Genomic DNA, 13,618 nt, shown 5'->3' with positions numbered 1-13,618 from the left:
TTGTGAGGTCATATACCAACTACGAGTATACTCGTAGTTGGCAGCGAACATGTTAAAGAGTGGGAGGTTGTACTCAGTGGGGAAAACAGTATGGGAAAGAGGTGGATGGAATGAAGAAAGCTGATGAGAAGTTAGTTCAGTGTGTTCGGAGCTGGACAGTGTATGGGTGTTGTCATTAGCTGCTCTAGTTCTAGTTCAACTTCTAGTTCAACCTAACCTACATGGTTAGAAGAAAGTGGAGGAATGGAAGCAACCAATCAGAGGAGCAACTAATGAAAGTACTTACAAAAAAGGCACAGCACTGAAACAGAGCACCTATGATAAAGTGACTGAAGGGAGTCTGTGAGGGAAGGGTCATCTGTTAAGCAGATTGCCCTTCTCTGGGATATTGCTCCCCTATATACTAGTAACTTGCTAACAGACAGGTGATCTCCAATCCATTGCACTAATCTGTTCCAATCTCCATTTCTTCCAATTTAATTACCACCTTGTCATGTGGCAATTTATCAAAGTCTTTGTCATCTGTGATCTGAGGGGAAATATTCAGTTGTTTGCTGATGATGCAAAATTGGGTAAAGAATATTTAATATAGATAATGTTAAAATTTTGCAGGATGATTTAAATGGACTGGCAGTATAGGCAAAGAAGAACAGATGCCAATGTAAGGTTGTGAATTTTGGGATGAAAAAATTACCAGTTGTGTACTATACTGTGGAGCCAGGGATTCTGGAGTGTTGGTCAAAATGTTGGTGATGTTGTTTCCATGTTTCATAGAAACATAAATTATTAAAGATGTATAGGATTAATTCAAAAGAAATTTTTCCATTCATGACAAGAGAGAGAGAAAGAACAGAGCATATCACTGAAGTGGTGTCTCCCCTACTCTTTTTTGTGATTAACATGGTGTGAGGAGTAGATTTTTTGCTGAGAGAGCAGTGAATGAGTAGGAGTCTACAGAAGCAGTCATGATTGTTTTTATCAATGAATGAGTCAAGGAAGGAGAGGCATGATAGGCATTGTAAACAACTGTTAGCATAAGCCTTTCATGATGTGCCTTTAAACTGAAGTTTCAGGTGTAATAATGATAAACTCTAGTCACTGTTTCAATCTTGGTATTCCAAAATTTGCAAGGCAGGAAAAAATATCGTAAGATCAAACAAATTCCAACTTATAACAGCTTAAAAAAAGACTAACAATAAATAAATCCAACTTTGAAAGAACCAATTGCCTGATCAATGTCAATTAAGCCTTGTCCCTTGCCATGTTGATTTTTATGAGTCTTCCCCATGAAAGGTTTTTGTAAACCTGTAGTGTAGTAATATGATGGGCAGGCTAATGATTTTCTATTTTCATTAATTGTATATATTTTTCGTATTTTTTATTGTTATATAATGGATAACACCTACTCTAGAGAACAAATATATTATTTTTTTCAGCCACTTGAGGCCTCTAATAAGAGGAGCAGTGGTCTCACACTGGTTGATGAAATTCATCTCCTCACCTAAAGACAATCACAGCTGTTTGTTCATGGCGAAATTTGAACCTGCAGCCTGTTCGCTCAGCCAACCAAGCTAGATTGAGTGCAACTTTTGCATTTGAATGTTTCCACCTCTCTCTCTCTCTCTCTCTCTCACACACACACACACACACACAGACCTCTATACAAAGCATAGTTTTAGTATAACCTAAAGATAATGTTCTCCTAGCATCATTCTGTTTTTCCAACTTCTGCATAGCGAACAAGATGATATATCTCCTGCCTTAACTAGAACAGCTCATAGCATGTCTCCATTAGTTTTTTCATCAGAAAGACATTTCAATAATTTTGAACCTCATAGATAACAACAAATATCCTAGTCGTCCTGTCGTCCACCCTGCCTATTTATGCTCCAAACACATTTCTGTATCATCTTTCCATACTTCTATACAAAGCATAGTCTTAGTGTAACCTAAAGATAATGTTCTCCTAGCATCATTCTGCTTTTCCAACTTCTGCATAGCGAACAAGATGATATATCTCCTGCCTTAACTAGAACAGCTCATAGCATGTCTCCATTAGTTTTTTCATCAGAAAGACATTTCAATAATTTTGAACCTCATAGATGACAACAAATTTCCTAGTCGTCCTGTCATCCACCCTACCTATTTATGCTCCATACACATTTCTGTATCATCTTTCCAGGTTTTATACTCATCCTGCAGCATTGATGCAAGCCTATATTCAACTTATTCAAAAAAAAAAAAAAAAAAGGAAATATCAGCTAGCAGCTATCTTCCTAATTCCTTCATTTTTATCCTCTCAGAAATAATTGAGACATATATTCATTAGACCAACAATAGCAATTCTGAATCTACAGAATATTTCAGCTAACATCATGTACCTTTGAACATACATCACTCTTGATCCAAATAATCTTATCAAAAATTAAAACCCACCACGCTACATTTTTGTAATATCCAAAATCCCAAATAATAATTATTAATTATTTGGATGTCTTTGATGTGCTATGTAAAGCATCATCAAAGGAAATGGATAGAGAACATCTCTTATAGATATTTCAATAACTTCCTTGCTGATAGATTGAACTGGAAAGTTATTGTTCACTATAGCATCAACCTGCCTTAGGCAGATGTGGATGAATGATTAAATTATACTAATTTTTGTGTACCATGTGCAGTAGATTTAATTAACGAATTCTGTGAATCAGTTACCTGAAGCATTTAATTGATTTAGAAAAAAAAAAAGTGTGTGTATGTGTGTGCATTTAAAATGTGTTCACTAAATCTCCTAATTATTTCATGATTGAAATAACTAGAATATTGATTCTCCTTTTTTTATATATGACATTGAATTATACTGACTATTTTATAATATACAGTATACAGGCACACCAGTGGAGTGAAAGAGTAATTCGTGAGATTGAGCGACGAGACTGGAAGGTTCGAGGTGGCTCTGTAAGAAAAACAGTACGGATGGTAGTTACTCCCCGAGTTGTGGTATGTGTATGGTGTACATAAATTCAATTAATAATAAAATATGTGTAAATTAGTAAACAAGTAAATGTGAACTACAGTTTGAATAATGTTTTTGGTCAGCACTTTACAGGAGAAAAATGTACTGTACTTAAATTTTAGGAGCTTTTTCCTAGACTAGGTTTGTATCTTGGATTTTGTTAAAAAATCTTATGTTTCCACACTGATTAAAAGAGATTTCCAAACTTTTGCATAAATTATAAAATAGGGCATGTAATTTTTTTCTTGTGAATCCTGTTACAATAGATTGTAAACTTATAGTACTTGATCTAGAGACCAAACATGCAGCTTTTCATTCCTCTTCATTTCAATCCACTTCATTCCTCTTGTAAGCAAAGTGGTGGTCTCTCACACACAGTGCTGAACTTCATCTGTTTAAAGACACTTCTACCACATTCCATGTCTGCAGTGGGATACAAACCCACAGTTTTGTGATTGGAGAGTAGATGTGCTTCTCATTCAGCCAACCAGATCAGCAATATTGTAGCAGATGGTTGAATTATGGGAAAAGTACTGATCCTCTGGTTTCTATTTTTGGATTGTTAGACCAAAATCATCATGTAAGTCAGTCAGAAGTTTAGTCTTTTCTTGTAAATAAGAAACTTTGGAATTTCTAAAGTACAATAAGGTACTTTGGAAATTTAGAATTAAAAAAGAGAAACAAAAATCTTTTAGCCACTTCATTTGTTGTCATACATTCATATGTAAACAGTGATTTTTAGCAAAAGAAGGTCAAAATTGGAAGATTCCAGATCGGATACTCTCTGGTATGGTATATCGAAGCAAAGATATGCACAGATCCTATCTGATCGGAGCCTGAATAAAAATTAGTCCTGAGATATTTTGAGTCACAGAAAATAGTTTTGTGAAATTCATATTTTTTTACAAGAAAATGAAGACCAAAAATGTTACTAAGAACAGCAAACAGTTTTGAAAAAAGAATGTCAAATACCTACAGCATTTCAGAAGAATATAACTTGCACAGTTTTTTTTTATTTAAGTAGAACCCATCCACTAGATGTTGGTCAACCTATAGCACACTGATACTGTGGATGGGCAATAAGGAACTTATTCACATTTGATTTGAAAGCTGTGGATTGTATTCCTTGGGAAACACATGGTTAAATACTGTTCCAGAGGGCAGCAGTAGACAGGATAAATGAAGAAGAGAAGAAATTTGTTATGTGGGTTTGGAGTTGAACTACGAGTTGGTGTTGGTTAGCTACTGCACACATTTCGATGGATTTGCAACAGGGTTGGAGAATTGATGCCAATTCTGATGAACAGCAGTCACTGAAATAAAAATTATTGGAATAAGTGAAACATGGTTGGATAGAGATGGAAGAGTATGATGCATTTCATGAGGATAGAAAGGTAAAAAAAAAAAAAAGGGAAGTGGAGTGCTGTTGATAATAGAAAAAGAATTGTATCCATACAAGGTAGGGATGCAAGGGGTGGGGGGGGGAAGAGTTGCAGTGGTTTTGAGGCAGTATGGTGTGAGATAGAGGTGAATAGAATGAAACACTTAGTTCGATGTTGCTATAGACTTATTAATGTGGAGGGTAGTAACCATTAAATATATAAGCAAAAAGGAAAGGAGTGATCGTTATGGATGATTTTAATTATGGCTATATAGATTAGGATGATGAGATAGCAACTAAAAGTAAAGAAAATGAGTTTCTCAAGTTTTTGAGAGACATCTACATCAGGCAATACGTAATGGAGGGCACATGAGGATTGAGGGTCTTGTATTTGATCATCTTGGAGGATGTTATTATAAATGAAGTGTCAAGAACTATCTGTAAGGAAAGGATATATATGGAACTACAAGGCTTGTGATTATGAGAAGCTCAGGAGACAGGTTGCAGCTGTAGCATGGAATGAGGAGCTGGGTGGAAAGGAGATCAGTGTTGCTTGGGTGATATTCAAGAACTATCTAGTAGAAGCAATGTCTAAATGTATTCCAAAGGCCAGAAGGATAAATTAGGTAGGTGTGAAATGAATGAATGAGGAGATTAAGCATGCAATACTGATTAACAGCATGGATTTGCCTCATGAATGGAGGGGGGAGGGATATGATTGAGACATATAAGCTACTCAGGGGTTGTTATCAGGTTGACATAGAGGAATTTCATAGAATGGGAGGGAGGTAGAACAAGAGGCCATCACTAGAAATTGTATAAGGAGCGTGTGAGCAGAGAACTGAATAGAAGATTCTTTGCATGGGGAGTGGTTGTAAATGTAGGCACAATGAATCAGTTTCAGGCATGGTTAGGATGAGCATTGTGTGCGATAGTGTGTATCTTTCATGATGAGTCTCTGACTCCAAAGAGGTCAGATGTTAATAATAATAATACAGAGAAAGAAGCATTATGGAGAAAACATATGAGGAGTGGTAATAATTAATTCCATGAGGAATATAAAGAACAGGCAAGGAGGGTGACTGGGTTGGTAAGGGTTACAAAAGAAATCCTAGAGAGTTCTTTCAACATGTAGCCAGCAAAAAAAGAATGATTATGGTAGGATAGCACTGATTGGAGGAAATGGCATAAGGACAACTGCTGTGGAGCATATATTTCAGATATTTAATGAACAGTTCATAAAAGTCTTTCATCCCTGTGAACATGACATCATGGAGTTTGAGAGCAGTGGATGATGAGAAGAGACTGATTGTGAAGTGAGCAAGAGGTATAAGGGGAATTAAGCAAACTTGATGTTAAGATGTGACAACATATCCAGGAGCAGACTGTAATGCAGATCATATATTGTTATCAGCTAAGATGAAAATTAATCTTAAAAAAGTAACTACAAGGAAACAAAGCAAATCATGGAACATAGAGTAGCTGAAAATACCAAATACGGTGAATAAATTTGTAAAGAAAGTAAAGGAAGAAATACGGTGAATAAATTTGTAAAGAAAGTAAAGGAAGAAATGAATGAAATTGATGATGCAAGTGAAAAATGGAAGATTCTGAAGGAAAGCATAATTAATGCTACAGAATTATATTTAGCAAAAAAAAGAAGAGGAAAGAGAGAAAAGAATGAAACCATGGATGACTGAAAATATTTTGAGGAAAATAACACAAAGAAGAAAGTTAGTTAATAGGAAAACAGAGGAGAAAAAAAAAGCAGTATAAAGACTTGAGTAGGGAGATACAAAGAGATATAAGAAGGAAAAAGGAAGAGTGGTTAGATGAAATAAGTAAAGATACAACAGCAAAGGCAGAAAGAAATGACATAAAAGGTGTTTATAAAACCATTAATATGATGACAGGAAGGAGAAAGATGCAAAGGACTGGAGCAGTCAAGAATGAAAGAGGTGAAATTCTGATAAAAAAAGAGAAAATATTACAGAGATGGGAAGAATATATAAGTAAACTTTATGAAGATAGAGAAAGAGGAGAAAATCAAATGAAAGAGCATAGTAGGCAGAGGCTGTACATCATGAGGGAGGAATTGAATCTAGCAATTCAAAAGATGAAAGAAGGAAAATCCCCTGGAATAGATGGTATACAGATAGAACTTATAAGGAATATAGGTGAAAAGGTATGGAAGTGTTATGGCAAATTATTAATAGAATTTATGAGGGACAAGAATTACTAGAGGAGTTTAGAAGATCAATTTTTATCCCCATTCCAAAAAAGATGGGAGTTTTGGACTATAACAATTTTAGAACGATAAGTCTTATAATTCACACAGCAAAAATTCTGGCACAAATAATTTTGGAGAGAATTAAGAGTAAAATAGAAAAAGAAATTAATGAGGAACAGTTTGGATTCCGAACCAATAGAGGAACTAGAGAGGCTATAACTTGTCTAAGAATTATTGGGGAGAAAACACTAAGCCATGGTGGAAAGTTGTTTTTGAGATTTCTAGACTTTGAAAAGGCATTTGATACAGTGAAACATAAAAGGCTTTTTGACATTCTAGAAAATATTGATATTAACTCTTACGACTTAGAAATTTTAAAGAGATTATACTGGACACAAACAGTGTCAGTGTGTGTTAATGGAGAGGAAACAGGAGAATTCCCAGTGGAGAGAGGAGGACAAGGATGTAAGTTATCACTATTATTGTTTAACTTTATAGTGAACAAATGCTTAGAGAGGCATTTGAGGATGTAGAAGAAGTAATAAAAATCAATGGAAGAACCATTAATAACTTAAGATATGCAGATGATGTAGTGGTGATGGCAGAAAGTGAAAATGGATTACAACAAATTGTTCAAAGAATTGAAAACTCCTGTAAAGAGTACGGACTAAAGATTAACACAAAGACGACCAAGATAATGATAATGGGCAGAAAAATAGGAGATAATGTAAAGATAAGATGTGGAGGAAAGATTTTAGAAGAAGTGGAAAGATTTCAATATTTAGGTAGCTGGATCTCAGAGAAAGGAACTTCAGAGTTGGACATTAGAGATAGAATAGGCAAAGCTAAATCGGCATTTATGGAAATGAAGAGAATTTTAATAAACAAGAATATTAAAATAGGTGTTAGAGTTGAAATAGTTAAAGCAACAGTTTGGAGTATTGCAAGTTATGGAAGTGAGTCATGGACACTCAGAAAGAGAGAGAGATGGAAAGAATTAATGCATTGGAAATGTTGTGTTATAGAAAGATGGAAAAAATTAGCTATACAGAAAGAATATCAAATCAAGAAGTTTTAAGGAGAGTTGGGATGGAAAGAACACTGCTCAAGAATATTATGCAAAGAAAGACCAGATTTGCAGGACATCTTCTGAGAGGTTCTTCAGGACACCTGACAAGAACTATATTACAAGGGAAAGTTGAGGGGAAGAGAAGATGTAGAAGACCAACTAGAGAGTGGTTCATCGACATCGTGGAATGGGCTGGTTTAAGAATGACGGAGGCAACAGACCGAGAAAATGGAAAAGAGCTACTCATCTGCTGCAACCCTCTTGCTAGAGGATGCTACCGGACAACGACGATATTAATAAGGCCGAAGGACTTGATAATATATTATTTATTTATTTATTTTTGTCACCTCCAGGGAGTCCAAAGACTCATTGAGGGAGGTCATCTACTCTACAACTCTGCTTCCACCACTCACAATCCACCAATTGACCGCAACTACGCCAACGCCATCTACCACCGACTGCCACCACTATTTCTTCCACAGACAATCATAAACATCCATGCCCATGGCAGGATTCGAACCCGCAGCCTCTTGACTGGAGAGTGGGCACGTTAACCACACATTTTTAAAAAATGTACCAGGAAGTTGACATCTGCTTAGACTTTTGTTTATTATGAGTCTTACAATGGATCAAGTTCCAAAGGAGTAAAAGGAAGGCAAGAGTTTATCACTTCATAAAGGAGGTGACAGAACTTAAGCATCAAATTATAGACCAATCTGTGTGTGTCAGGTGTTGTGTTTAAAGTGTTGGAGAGGCTGGTGAGAATCAGGATCCAGAATTGGGTTGACAGCAATATGATTATCTCTGATGGATGGCATGGATTTCCTAAAGAGAAGTCATATTTTAGTAATCTGCTTACTTATTACAATAAGGCAACAGCAGCATTGGATGTGGAAATGGATACACAGTATCATACTTTGATTTTGCAGAGACTTTTGATAGATTACTGCATGAGAAGTTGACAGGCAAACTAGAACAGATGAGGCTGGATATTAGACTGGTGCATTGGAATGGAGATTGGTTGTCTGATAGATATAAGTAAGTTGTGTATGGAGGAGGGGAAACGGTATTCCAGAAGAGGAAAGTCACTAGTGGTATGCCTCAGGGGTCTGTTTTAGGGCCATTGCTGTTTGACCTATATGTTAATGATATTGGGGAAGATTAGAATGGGAATATTCAATTGTTTGCAGATGATGCAAAGTTAGGGCAAACTATAAGGAGTAGAGCAGATGTTGTGGCCTTTCAAGAAGACTTGAATAAACTGAGTGAATGGGAGTGGGAATGCCAGTTCGATGTTGCAAAATGTAAAGTTTTAAAATATGTTAAACAAAGATGGGATGTAGAATTTACTCTTGGTGGGGATATATTGTTAGAAGTCAAAGAAATAAGAGATCGTGGAATGATGATGGATAAAGTTCTAAAATTTAGAGGACACATTGTCAAAATTGTGAGAATAACACAATGAATTCCAACAACGATGCAGAGGATGCTGACTTGTAGAAATAAGGAGATTCTGGTTCCATTGTATAAAGCTCTGATTAGGCCACATATGGAATACCATATGCAGACTTGGTCATCTGATTTTGAAAAGGATGAAGAGATATTGGGAGAGAGGTATAGAGGCGATTGACTAAAATAGTATCTGATCTCTGGAATGTTGAATATGAAGAAAGGTTGAGACAATGCAATTTGTAGAGGCTAGTGGATAGGAGGAAGAGGGATAATATGACAGATGTACAAGCTATTAAGGGGTTGTTATAGAATTAACAACCTAGTCTTTCTATTAAATTATGGTTTTTATGTAGTACTTTATTCTTTTTCCAAAGGAGGTTTGCATCTGAAAGATACAGCATGCTCCAAAAGGAGATATCTGACTCACAGAAATGAATGTAATCATGTTGTTCCTCTAAATATACTGTTGCATATCTACCAATCTGTCTATAATATGAAAGATCACAAAAGCAAGTAACCTGATATATACTTCTGGATGAGATAGCAAAAACAGTTGATCTTTTGAAAAGTATAAAAGTTAATTAACTTATGAACAAAATTGTGAACTTGCAAACCTCTGGTACTACTGAATGTGTTGTTGGTTTGTCAGCCTTATGCTAAAAGAGTTGAAATAAAATGGTTGTGGAAACGAGAGAAAAGGAGGAGATGTATACCAAGAAGGCTAACAAAAACACCAAAAGGAATTGTAATGAATTCTTAGATATTTGGCTAATCAAATCATGCCTTAAACTCATCTGCTGCACTCAAGTAATGTGTTCTGTTTAACTACTCTCCATGCACGAAACCTATTCCTCATTTCCCTGCCCACACTCTTCTTATATCCTAAGGATGGCCTCTTGTTCTATGCCTGTCTCTCTCTATTGTGTTTATACTGCATTAACATGGAAGATATCCTTCATCCAACTCAGGCAATCTCAAAAATATAATATTATCCCTTCTACTCCTATCCAACACATGAAAGACTAACATCACTTTAGATTGTTCTGTGCATCCTTTCCAAAATATTGCATCTCCCATGAAAATCAAGTGACCAAATCTGCAGCATTCCATTTATAGCTAGAATGTGGTCTTGAGAGGAATTATAACCTATTTACTTTTACTTGGTCTTACAAAATTTCATGTCCTCATCATCCTAGATCTTTTATTTCCTCTACTTCTTTATATGTTCTCCTTCACTTTTGTATTACTAGCTTTTAAATTTATATTGTATGTGTATGTTAGCTGGTTTTTATTTGTATTATAGCAACAACTCCTTACTACTGTTATTCTTATTATACTTTTATTTTCCATAGCAGTTAATGTCGCGATGTGTACTGTTTATACTTAGCATAGCAGTTAGCATTTGATTTATTTAACTGTGGCTCTGTTTCCATATGCATGGCCATTTGAGCATAGCTGACATCAATGGCTCATCTCTATGTATTGGTGGAACTCCACACCCTTTGATCAAAGTGCATGACTTTACACTTGGTAACATTGAATGGATACCCCCATTCATCAGCAAAAATATCACATTACAACTATCTTTCATTACCCTCCCCATATTTATCATGAAATATCTCCTCTCAAACCTTTAATCATATCAGATCAGTGTCTAAATTAAACTACAGCAACTCCAGAACAGATCAATTCAAAATAATTACTATATCTTTGACCATTTTTCATGATATGCTTAATAATACACATCACATGTAATTACCTTTGCCAGCTGTGAAACTTACTACTACAGGCAGTCCCCAGGTTACGAACGAGATACTTTCCTGAGAACGTTTTTAAGTTGGATTTGTACGTAACTCGGATCCATGATGAACAGCGCATATGTAGTAATAATGATAACATACTATAATGGCTCATATGTGGCAATAAAAATACACTGTAATACTACAATAATAATAATGATAATACCCCTGTACTGTAATAATAAGTTGAAACTATCATGCTCTTTCTTTTAATTCAAACAAACAGAACATAAAAACAAACTCATACAAAAAGGTTAGATAGGAGATAGGAGAAATTTCAAAACAGATTATTAAAGGCTGCATCAATGTCTTGCTTATTGGAATGGGCATTTCTGAGGCAAGAAGGTAGGCTAACACTAAGCAGAAGATGATGTTGGAGATGGTGCTAGAGAGGATGGACCTGGTGCTGGAGAATCAGGATTTGATTCTGTTTTACAAGCAGAATTTTAGAGAATTTTCTTTTACAAACAATAACATTCCACAACAGGAATAAAACAGTTCAAGAACCAATCTTCAAACATGGCAAGTGTGACCTAGGTCTTTAAATTTGACTTCCAAATAACGGGAAGAGCTGCTTTAATAATGCGGTGATGTGCAGGTTTGTTTACATGCATGAAAGAAACTTGTTCCTGAATTATTAATTTTAATTATATAATTACTAATTATCCTTATGGGGAGCCCGTTCGTAAGTACAGAATGCCATAAGTTGGGTCGTCCGTAACCCGGGGACCGCCTGTATATTTCATAAATGTACACGAGAACACACAGAAAAGATTGAATAATTTATTTAAAAGTCATCTATTTCAACCTGAAAATTACAGGTAATCATTAGTGACATCAGGCAGTTGAATACAAAGTAGAGCACAAGCTATGGATTATTTAAAAAAAAAAAGTAAGAGCCATGTGATGTTACACATAGAACAACACAAAGGAATAACTTAGGAAACATAATATCAATTTAAATAAATAAATTAATTAAAAATGAATTAATGGGAGTGTGATTAGAAGACTCTTCCAATTGTCTTCAATAGTGAGAGGTATTTGTTTCAGTTCAGGTTTGAATGATGGAGTAAATCTTTGACACTTTTTTTAAATAAATGTTTGAACTTATGGCAGCAAAAATAGAGTAGGGACATTTCAGATCATAGAATATTGTGACTGATACCCATTCCATGTTGTGCAAGCCAGATTTCTTAGCTTTCCTATTAATGGTGTAAGATTGGTGTTCTTGCATTCTTTTCTCCACTGAATGTCTAGTTTGTTTGATGATGACCTGTAATTTTCAGGATGAAATATATGGCTAAGAAATATATTATTCACTCTTTTTTGGGGGGAATTGGAAAATTTCCCAAAAAATTATAAAACTTCATAGGACAAGTATTGCTAAAAAAATAAGTTTTAGCTAAAATGGTCCCACAGGCCAGCTGTTAGATAGTGCATGATTTTGAACCTGATAATGCATAAGGAAGTTTTCTGATCAGTTAGCACAATTCTTCACATAGAGCATGTCTCTACTCTTTATTTAACTTCACAAACATAAAGAAAAACAAATATTTATATAATGTCATTGCAATCAGAAGAAAAGAATCGTACCAAAAATGTATTTAAAATTTTTTTTTCACATGGGCCAACATTTGCACTAAATGTAAACTTAAATGGTGTGCATCACTACTTTCAGACATCCAGGCCTGACCTGACCTCTGTTTTTCAACTGAACCTCAAATAACGTGTGGACAGACTTATGTGTTCGTTGAACATGTTGTTTGTTTTTTAACGGTATATATTAGAACACAGAAACTAAGTAAATAATTAATTTATTAACTTATTGCTGATATTTCGCTGGTGTTATAATCAGCATCTTCAGAGCACAAAAACACAGTTTGTCACAATACGCGAGACTATAACAACATGGTGTAATTATTAATATTATTTTGGGCTACTCCAGGGGGTCCTTAAACATCATGTCCACACAACTATTCGACATTCTCACAGTATCTGTCATACCTTGACTTGAACTTGCTCACTGTCATAGCAACCACAACAGACTCTGGCAGCTTATTCCACTCATTTACCACTTTAAAAGTAAAGAACCCAGCTCTAACACCCCTGCCCAGCTTCCATAGGTGTCCCCTAGTTCTCCCACCACCAGTCCTGATCTCAAAAATATCCTCTGAATTAATCCTATAGAATCCTTTTAGCAATTTGAATGTCTCAATCATATCTCCCCTTTTCCACCTATCAACTAGTTTCTGCAACCTACAAATCTTCAACCTGTTCTCATATGGTTCATTCCATAGACCTGCTATCATCTTAGTCACTCGCCTCTGGATCTTCTCCACCTCCTCCCCATCAAGAAGAAACCGAGGTAACCAAATCTGGGCACAGTAGTCGAGATGAGGTCTTATCAGGGCTCGGTACAGAGGTACAATAACTTGCTTGTCTCTGCTCGTCAAGGTATTTTTCAACAACCAAGTGAGTTGATGAGCTGATTTAGCTACTTTTGCAATGTGCCCCCTAAACTTCATCTCCCTATCCACCAACACTCCCAACTCCCTGGCCTCATCAATCTCTTGGAGTACAGTTCCACCAATGTGGTATACTGCTACTAATCTTTTCACCCCAAAATGCATAACCTTACATTTTGTCACATTAAATTGACATCCATTCTCTTTAG

The 13,618-nt window shown here is 35.6% G+C and overlaps 1 protein-coding gene across 1 annotated transcript in view; it reads left to right on the top strand.

Annotated features, from left to right (window-relative positions):
• Invadolysin (leishmanolysin-like peptidase, invadolysin) overlaps positions 1 to 13,618 on the top strand; it is a 658,154-nt gene that overhangs the window by 431,413 nt on the left and 213,123 nt on the right. Inside the window, exon 9 of the mRNA XM_090405783.1 lies at positions 2,880 to 2,997. Coding sequence (XP_090261909.1) covers positions 2,880 to 2,997 — 118 coding nt within the window. The remainder of the gene's footprint in view (positions 1 to 2,879; positions 2,998 to 13,618) is intronic.

The sequence above is a fragment of the Typopeltis vanoorti genome, chromosome 15, assembly GCF_054136105.1.
Source record: "Typopeltis vanoorti isolate ZY-2024b chromosome 15, IOZ_Tvanoo_1.0, whole genome shotgun sequence".
NCBI classification, from domain to species: Eukaryota; Metazoa; Arthropoda; class Arachnida; order Uropygi; family Thelyphonidae; genus Typopeltis; species Typopeltis vanoorti.
This window is presented reverse-complemented; position numbering and strand designations above follow the sequence as displayed.